The 10000-nt window shown below is 37.6% G+C and overlaps 1 protein-coding gene across 1 annotated transcript in view; it reads right to left on the bottom strand.

The window, feature by feature from the left end:
* Positions 1–4702: 4702 nt before the first annotated feature.
* LOC137988280 (tolloid-like protein 2) overlaps positions 4703–10000 on the bottom strand; it is a 121796-nt gene continuing 116498 nt past the window's right edge. Inside the window, exons 10-11 of the mRNA XM_068834319.1 lie at positions 7032–7103; positions 4703–4778 (exon numbers count right to left, since the gene is read on the bottom strand). Coding sequence (XP_068690420.1) covers positions 4703–4778; positions 7032–7103 — 148 coding nt within the window. The remainder of the gene's footprint in view (positions 4779–7031; positions 7104–10000) is intronic.

Below are 10000 nucleotides of genomic sequence, written 5' to 3'. Positions count from 1 at the left end.
TTAGATCCCCGCCGCTCTACCGACTGAGCTACAAGGTCAGAAGGGAGCAGGCCGTGGAACTGAAGATGTTAATGTCACGGCAATGAACATGTACAAGTACAAGGAAAGGTTACGTTTATATAAACGTTGGCCGTGTAGCACTTATATTTTAAACAGAGTTAACTGAATAGAGGGTAATGTGAAGTGCTAGATTTCAATCTCATATGAACCATGTGAGCGTTAGCCCTACTGATGGAAATGGGCGCACACAAGGACAGAGAAAAACTCTGACCAGGGTGGGAATTGAACCCACGACCTTCGGGTTAGATCTCCGCCGCTCTACCGACTGAGCTACAAGGTCAGACGGGAGCAGGCCGTGGGAACTGAAGATGTTAATGTCACGGCAATGAACATGTACAAGTACAAGTAAAGGTTACGTTTATATAAACGTTGGCCGCGTAGCACTTATATTTTAAACAGAGTTAACTGAATAGAGGGTAATGTGAAGTGCTAGTTTTTCTCTGTCCTTGTGTGGGCCCATTTCCATAGATTACAATGGCAACAAACGAACCATCTAAAAAAGCCCTATATCTTATGTTTAAGGACGTTCGCGCTAATTGTTTGTGCGCAACGTAACTGCGCAGGTAACGCGACTGTAATATGTCACGCATTACTTCGAGCATTAGTGAAGTTGAGGTTTGAAAACCTTTGCAGAAACCGAAGACGATAAGTCTTGCACAGCGTTGGATAAGAGAAGATCGTGATCAGTCAAAATTGATTAAAAATATTGAGGAAAGTCAAGTAGACTACTGCATGACTGATGTTCGCGTTGTTTTTATCAGTCGTGCACAAGTCTACTTGACTTTCATAAATATTGTTCAAGCATTACTTGAAATAACATGGCGACAAAAACGCCGGGGAAAAAATTCCAGGCCGGCAAAAGAATGGCACACTTATTTCCGAAGGCGAATCATCATGAAACGTTGAAGAGAAGTGAGCGGGAGGATGGAAAAGCTCTGGTAAAGGTAGCTGCTGATAGAGTAGTGGCTGAAAGTTTGGAAAACTCGAGGACGAACCGTTGCGTAAATTTAATGGGGCTGTTTTTTTTTTTTTTTTATGTTTTTATTACCCTACGAACTTAAGTTCAAAACGAATATATGTTTTTGAAGTTCTTTTCCTTTACTTTCGTGAAAATAGAGCAGTATTTTCGTCCTCGTTGGTTTGAATAGTGCGGACCTGCGTGGAAAAAACCAGCGATTAAATTTCACAAAAACCACACTCCAGAAGACGAGCATGACGGCAATGGAGAAATATTATACAAAACACTAACCAAATGAAGATGACGACTACTTAAAACTTCGTTGCTGTGCTCGAGAAAGCTTTGTTTTGGGGTAAAAACCTTTCATCCTTCAACGATCGAACCTCTCCTGGGCTCCAGTCCTTCCCCGACAGGTCACGCAAAAACGTGACAAACGAAGTTTTCCAAGAGCTTCGTAAAATCACATCGATTTTACTCCCTTGGATCATCGGTGACCCCTATTTTTTTAATCATGAATCACTTACTCTACTTACTAACTACAAAATATGATAAAATGAAAAAAATCTCACCGTGGGAAGTTGTCTTTTTTTTAAATTTTCTTTTCTTTTCGAATTCCGATAGTGGTTGCAACCGATAGAGGTTAAAAAAGCGCTCGTCCAGGATGAACTCTACTGTTTAGGACATCCCTAGCGGCATGAAATTATCTTAAAATCCCACCCCTAAAAACTTATGCACGGAAACCTTCACTCTAACAGTTTACTTTTAGGATTTTCGATGGATGAGCAGATAAGGCTACCTTTCGTTATTATGACAGATTTATCGAAATTAAGGCATTTTTCCACTGCCATTTTCTCCGAAACGAAGTCGGTGACCCCCAATTTTTTTTATATTTTTGGAGTAAGTACTTTATGACCTAACTCTATGCGAGAAATGAAGGAAATCTCACCGTAGGAAGATTTTGGCGCGAACGTCCTTAAGCCCTTATATATCTAAAAAGAACTCGGTGACCCCCATTTTTTATTGCCAAAAAGTGATTAGTAGGCTAAAACGAAACCCTCTGCAAAGTTAAAAAAAATTTAGAGAGACCTTAATTTCTTTTAATTGTGAGGGTGGCTATGAATCTGCTTCAAAGAATTTTTTTCAAACTTTGAAGAAAGTTTTATACTAGTATGCTATTTACTCTCCAGCAATAAAATGAGACGGTTACCCAGTTTCTTTTTAAGATATATGCGTTTGGAGAAAAAATGTAGCCCGTTAGTGTTAGAAAGTTTTTTTTTTCCATGGTCATCCATTACGTCACATTGGTGCTTGCATTTATATAAGCATCTATTTTTGTTTTATATGACATTATAACATTACCATGAAGTAAAAGAAGTTTGGGAGATTCAATCCGTCCAAATAGTACATTTTGTTGAAAGTGTTAAAACTGGTTTAAACCGTCCTCCTTAAGAGAGGTAGCTCAAAAATACTAAACCGTTGCTTAATTAACACTTTGTTGAAAAAAAAAATCGCCAGCAAAAACATTGTTTAATTCTAAATAAGGAAGAACAATGCAATCAATTATTGTTTCAATTTTATTCTAGTTTTGTTCCCCAGACCTCGTTGATCGTGACTTTACTTAATTCTTGGTAGATAAGACTCGTGGCATTACAACTAATCTCAATTGGCCTCAATTATATAGCAACATAGAGTTAACATTAGAAGGGTAACGTCAAAGAGTACTTTATTTTTAGATTTAAAACTGTCCGTATTAACTTTTATTGAGACTTTATTTAAATCAGCTGTGCAAATCGGTTTGTAACTAAGTCAGACAATTCCTTGTGGAGTGACCAGGCGCATTATTTTACGCGATTTTATTCATAATTTAGTAGTATTTCATTAGTTAGTTTTTATATTGTAAATTATTTCTGCAAAGCCATTTTATTGGAGATTTAATAAAGTATATATTATATTGTATTATCATTAGCTATGTCATATTTTTAAATTGTATTTGCAGCAATATACTTACAGGTGAAATAAGGAAGTGAGTCCTGAGAAAACGTTTTCTGGGAGTTCAGTTATTTCATTGTTGTGAAGATCTCTAGAAATGAAATTATGAAACGTAATGTATATGGAAAGTAATCCAAAAGTAAGGTAAGGTTGTACTAACTTATATTAAGGTGGCTTAAACCGGTTTCAACAATTCGTAGGAAATGTGCTATTAGAAAGATGAACTCTACAACAATGTTTCACTTAATGGCAATGTTATGGTACCATATGAAACACCTTTAACTGCTTAACAAGATGCATATCTTAATTTGACATAATAGATTACAAGGGCAACAAAAGAACCATCTAAACAAGCCCTATATCTTATGTTTAAGCGCTTATATATCTAAAAAGAACTCGGTGACCCTCACTTTTTATTGCCGAAGAGTGATTAGTAGGCTATAACGAAACTCTCTGCAAAGTTTAAAAAAATTCTCTGGAGCGGATTTAGAGAGACCTTAATTTTTTTTAATTGTGAGGGTGGCTATGAATCTGCTCCAAAAAATTTTTTTTCAAACTTTGAAGAACGTTTCATCCTAGTATGCTATTCACTCTCCTGCAATAAAAAGACGGGGTTAGCCAGTTTCGTTTTAAGACATATGTGTTTAAAAACAAAATGTAGGCCTTTAGGGATAGATGGCTCTTTTGTTTCTACAGTCATCCATTACGTCACATTGATGCTTGCATTTATATAAGCATCTATTTTTGTTTTAAATGACATTATAACATTACCATGAAGTAAAAAAGTTTGCGAGATTCAACCCGCCCAAATAATACAGTTTGTTGAAAGTGTTTAAACTGGTTTAAACCTCCTTAAGAGAGGAAGCTGCAAAGTTTAAAAAAATTCTCTGGAGTGGATTTAGAGAGATCTTATTTTTTTTTAATTGTGAGGGTGGCTATGAATCTGCTCCAAAGAATTCTTTTCAAACTTTGAAGAACGTTTTATCCTAGTATGCTATTCACTCTCCAGCAATAAAAAGACGGGGTTACCCAGTTTCGTTTTAAGATATATGTGTTTAAAAACAAAATATAGGCCTTTAAGGATAGATGGCTCTTTTGTTTCTATAGTCATCCATTACGTCACATTGACGCTTGCGTTTATATAAGCATCTATTTTTGTTTTATATGACATTATAACATTACCATGAAGTAAAAAAGTTTGCGAGATTCAATCCGTCCAAGTAGTACACTTTGTTGAAAGTGTTTAAACTAGGTTAAACTTCCTTAAGAGAGGTATCTCTTAAGTACCAAACCGTTGCTTAATTAACACTTCGTTTAAAAACCATCGCCAGCAACAACGTTGTTTAATTCTAAATAAGGAAGAACAATGCAATCAATTGTGGTTGCAATTTTATTTTAGTTTTCCTCCCCAGATCTCGCTGATCATGACTTTACTTAATTCTTGGTAGATAAGACTCGTTGCATTACAACTAATCCCAATTTGCCTCAATTATATAGCAACATAGAGTTAACATTAGAAGGGTAAGGTCAAAGAGTACTTTAATTTTAGACCTAAAACGGTCCATATTAAAATTTATTGTGACTTGCTTTAAATCAGCTGTGCGAATCGCTTTGTAACTAAGTCAGACAATTCCTTGTGGAGTGACCAGGCGTATAGCTATGTCATATTTTTAAATTGTATTTGTGGTAATATACTTACAAACCAAATAAGTAAGTGAGTCCTGAGAAAACTTTTTCTGGGAGTTCAGTTATTTCATTGTTTTCAAGATCTCTAGAAATGAAAATATGAAACGTAATGTATATGGGAAGTAATCCAAAACTAAGTTAAGATTGTAGTAACTTATCTTAAGGTGGCTTAAACCGGTTTCAACAATTCGTAGGAAATGTGCTATTAGAAAGATGAACTCTAAAACAATGTTTCACTTAATGGCAATATTATGGTACCATATGAAACACCTCTAACTGCTTGACAGGATGCACGTATTAATGTGACGTAAAAGATTACAATGGCAACAAAAGAACCATCTAAAAAAGCCGTATATCTTATGTTTAAGCGCTTATATATCTAAAAAGAACTCGGTGACCCCCATTTTTTATTGCCGAAAAGTGATTAGTAGGCTAAAATGAAAGTCTCTGCAAAGTTTAAAAAAATTCTCTGGAGCGGATTTAGAGAGACCTTAATTTTTTTTAATTGTGAGGGTGGCTATGAATCTGTTCCAAAGAATTTTTTTTAAACTTTGGAGAACGTTTTACCCTAGTATGCCATTTACTCTTCAGCAATAAAATGAAAGGATTACCCAGTTTCTTTTTAAGATAGATGCGTTTGGAGACAAAATGTAGCCCGTTAGTGTTAGAAAGTTTTTTTTTTTTCCATGGTCATCCATTACGTCACATTGGTGCTTGCATTTATATAGGCATCTATTTTTGTATTATATGACATTTTCACATTACCATGAAGTAAAAGACGTTTGGGAGATTCAATCCCACCAAATAGTACATTTTGTTGAAAGTGTTAAAATTGGTTTAAACCTCCTTAAGAGAGGTAGCTCTCAAGTACAAAACCGTTGCTTAATTAACACTTCGTTAAAAAAAAAATCGCCAGCAACAACATTGTTTAATTCTAAGTAAGGAAGAACAATGCAATCAATTATTGTTTCATTTTTATTCTAGTTTTAAACAGAGTCAATTGAGGAGAGGGTAATGTGAAGTGCTAGATTTCAATCCCATATGAACCATATGAGCGTTAGCCCTACCGATGGAAATGGGCCCACACAAGGACAGAGAAAAACTCTGACCAGGGTGGGAATTGAAACCACGACCTTCGGGTTAGATCTCCGCCGCTCTACCGACTGAGCTACAAGGTCAGACGGGAGCAGGCCGTGGGAACTGAAGATGTTAAAGTCACGGCAATGAACATGTACAAGTACAAGTAAAGGTTACGTTTATACAAACGTTGGCCGTGTAGCACTTATATTTAAAACAGAGTTAACTGAATAGAGGGTAATGTGAAGTGCTAGTTTTTCTCTGTCCTTGTGTGGGCCCATTTCCATAGATTACAATGGCAACAAACGAACCATCTAAAAAAGCCCTATATCTTATGTTTAAGCCCTTATATATCTAAAAAGAACTGGGTGACCCCCATTTTTTATTGCCAAAAAGTGATTAGTAGGCTAAAACGAAACTCTCTGCAAAGTTAAAAAAAATTCTCTGGAGCGGATTTAGAGAGACCTTAATTTTTTTTAATTGTGAGGGTGGCCATGAATCTGCTCCAAAGAATTTTTTTCAAACTTTGAAGAAAGTTTTATCCTAGTATGCTATTCACTCTCCAGCAATAAAATGAGGGGGTTACCCAGTTTCTTTTTAAGATACATGCGTTTGGAGAAAAAATGTAGCCCGTTAGTGTTAGAAAGTTTTTTTTTTCCATGGTCATCCATTACGTCACATTGGTGCTTGCATTTATATAAGCATCTATTTTTGTTTTATATGACATTATAACATTACCATGAAGTAAAAGAAGTTTGGGAGATTCAATCCCGCCAAATAGTACATTTTGTTGAAAGTGTTAAAACTGGTTTAAACCGTCCTCCTTAAGAGAGGTAGCTCAAAAGTACTAAACCGTTGCATAATTAACACTTTGTTGAAAAAAAAATCGCGAGCAACAACATTGTTTAATTCTAAATAAGGAAGAACAATGCAATCAATTATTGTTTCAATTGTATTCTAGTTTTGTTCCCCAGATCTCGTTGATCGTGACTTTACTTAATTCTTGGTAGATAAGACTCGTGGCATTACAACTAATCCCAATTGGCCTCAATTATATAGCAACATAGAGTTAACATTAGAAGGGTAAGGTCAAAGAGTACTTTAATTTTAGACCTAAAACGGTCCGTATTAACTACTATTGAGAGTTGGTTTAAATCAGCTGTGCGAATCGCTTTGTAACTAAGTCAGACAGTTCCTTGTGGAGTGACCAGGCGTATAGCTATGTCATATTTTTAAATTGTATTTGTGGTAATATACTTACAAACGAAATAAGTAAGTGAGTCCTGAGAAAACTTTTTCTGGGAGTTCAGTTATTTCATTGTTGTGAAGAGCTCTAGAAATGAAAACATGAAACGTAATGTATATGGAAACTAATCCAAAACTAAGTTAACGTTGCACTAGTTTATCTTGAGGTGGCTCGAACCGGTTTTAACAATTTGGGGGGGAATGTGTTATTAGAGAAATGAATTCTACAACAATGTTTCACATAATGGCTATGTTATAATACCATCTGAAGCACTACTGATTGCTAAACAAGATGCGCATATTAACGTGACGTCATAGATTATTATGGAAAGAAATGAAATATTTGCCTGCGAATATAATTTTTATGCTTTTCCCCATTATTTTATTTTGTTAAGGATATGTTGTGTTACTTTCACTGTTGGCGTGACAACACCCCAATTGATTGTGATACACTTTCAGTTAGTCTAGATAATCGAGGCATTCACTTTTGCTCCTAATAGTGGTGAGAAGTGTATAGAATTTGGTGCGCTGTTGGCCAATCCATTAGTTGAAAGTAAATATCAAGTGACGATATCTGGTTCTGAGAAGGGACCATTTCCTTCTCTTTGCCTTGAACCTGTCAACAAATCTAGGAAAATCTTATCAATTGAAACACGGGTGAGCTGTTTTCATGTTTTTGTAGGAGTATACACTAGCAGATTTCCCCATGAGGCCCCCGCCCTCATGAAATATGGGGAGGTGGTGTCGGACTTGGCATTCCGGGGCTTTAATTGGCAGTTTTATGATGAAAATTTTCGTTTTCTTAGGCAGACGCAACCAGCGTCATTCCCTTGGAGCAGTATTCATTGGGAGTTGTGGATGCGAGCACAACGCTCCCCCTTTAGGGACTGTGCAATAATTATCAGGAGGGGGGGGGCCCTAAAACCAGAGGGGGGGGCCTTAAGTTAAAATAATGGAAAGGACGGGGGGGGCTCTACATTAGATTTCTCAAGTAAGTTGAGGGGGGGTCTTAATTAAATTTCACAAATTCGATAATGAATAAATAAACATTTTCCAAATAGACAGATGCCACGCCTTTGACTATCCATAATGTCTAAATATTGCATCAACATAAACACATGCTTTAACTTATTTAGAATGTCAACATATGATAGATTGAAACAATCGCTCATGCACAGAAGTTACAAACCACGTTGTGAGCTTTGCCAATAAAACATTTGGCATTTAAGAGGTCCCGCAGACATGCCAGGTCTGTTCTTGATTTAAACAGCGAGAGGGTTTCTAGGTCTACAGTTTCTAGCTGAGGAATGCCACATACTTCTGTTTCATAGTTGTCATCAATGGGTTCACCTCCCAAAGACCGAAAAATTATACAGGTTCGGGTCCTACGGCTTTCTGAGGCAGCAATCCTCTTCTTCTCCCTTTTTTTCTTCTGTTCCTTCTTTTTTCTTGATTTGGATGCTTTAGATTTGGCACCAATAGGAAATGTCGCTTTATATTTAGCCATCACCCTATCCAGGTCTTCTACAAGATGCAGAACGTTTAAACCGACTTGAGACTTTATTGAATGACGTTGTTCAGCATTAAAATTGTGTAAACAGCTGAGGCCAGTCTTCAGTGTTTTTCTAACTTGGTTACGACAGCATTAAGCTTGTCCTGGATATCATTTGCCTCTTGTTTGCAACGTCTGATGTTGCTGTCATCATGGGGAGCTGGCTTGTAATCCTCTCGGAGACACCTTCCTGCACAAGCAGGGTTGTCGGATAAAAGATATTGGTATCTGTTCTCAAGTTTTTCAATATCTAAAGGTACGGGTTAGAGAGGGGGGGGGGGGCACATCATAATTTTGAGAGAACGTGAGGGGGGGGGGGTCACAGCTAATCTTGACGCTGCTGGAGGGGGGGACCTATCTAATTTTTCCTTTGGTGAAGCTCATTTTAGGACCCCCCCTTCCTGATAATTATTGCACAGTCCCTTAAAAATCTCAATTGCAACCACCCTCTGTGCAGCCGAAAATGCACAATCATATACCTCCTAAAGGCTACTGCCTAAAGTTTAATCGGGGTGTAGAGTGTGCTGCTGGCTGTAATTTTAAACATCAGTGTTTTAAATGCGACGGTCTTCACCAGGCTAGCCGTTGTAATTTTCGTGCCCATGGTCGACCTTCCACAAAGCAGCCTCAGCCTTGCAAGCCCCTGCCTGCCAAGCCCAAGCCCAAGCCCACACCATCTTAGTTTACCAACTCCTGTACAGGTAAATCGCTTACAGTTTCTTCTTTCTGGGTACAACCATTCCATAGCAGAATTTTTGTCAAGGGGTTTTAGAGAGGGTTTTCCACTGCATTATGAAGGTATTAGAGTCTCGTCTGATGCCACCAATTTGCTTCCAGCCCTGGATAACCCAGAGGTGGTTGATGCCAAGCTTAACAAGGAATGTGAGGCTGGTCGTTTGGCTGGCCCTTTTCATAAGCCTCCCTTTCATCCATTTAGAGTTTCTCCCTTAGGTGTCATGCCTAAGAAAAGCCCTGGGAAATTTAGGTTGATACATCATATATCCTACCCAAGGGGTTCCTCTGTTAATGATGGCATCTCCCTAGAAAATTGTAGTGTGTCATATGCCACAATTTCCGATGCCATCCAACACATTAAGGCTACAGGACCCGGGTGTTTCCTTGCCAAACCTGACATCAAAAATGCTTTTAGGATTATTCCCATTCGTTCCTAGGATCATGGCTTGTTAGGTATCGGTTGGAAGGGCTTATATTACTATGACCGTAGCATGCCAATGGGATGTTCTAGTAGCTGTCGAACCTTTGAGACCCTCAGTTCTGCTCTGGAATGGATTGCCCGGAAGAAAATGAAAATTGACCACATAATTCATTTGCTTGACGATTTTCTTATTATTGCCCCTTCCCACATGCTATGCAAGGGCCAGTTACATTTATTTCTTGACCTTTGCTCCTACCTTGGCATTCCCATAGCACCA

The sequence above is a fragment of the Montipora foliosa genome, unplaced genomic scaffold (assembly GCF_036669935.1).
Source record: "Montipora foliosa isolate CH-2021 unplaced genomic scaffold, ASM3666993v2 scaffold_412, whole genome shotgun sequence".
NCBI classification, from domain to species: Eukaryota; Metazoa; Cnidaria; class Anthozoa; order Scleractinia; family Acroporidae; genus Montipora; species Montipora foliosa.
The sequence above is the reverse complement of the archived record's forward strand: the minus strand, read 5'-3'. Positions and strand labels throughout refer to the sequence as shown.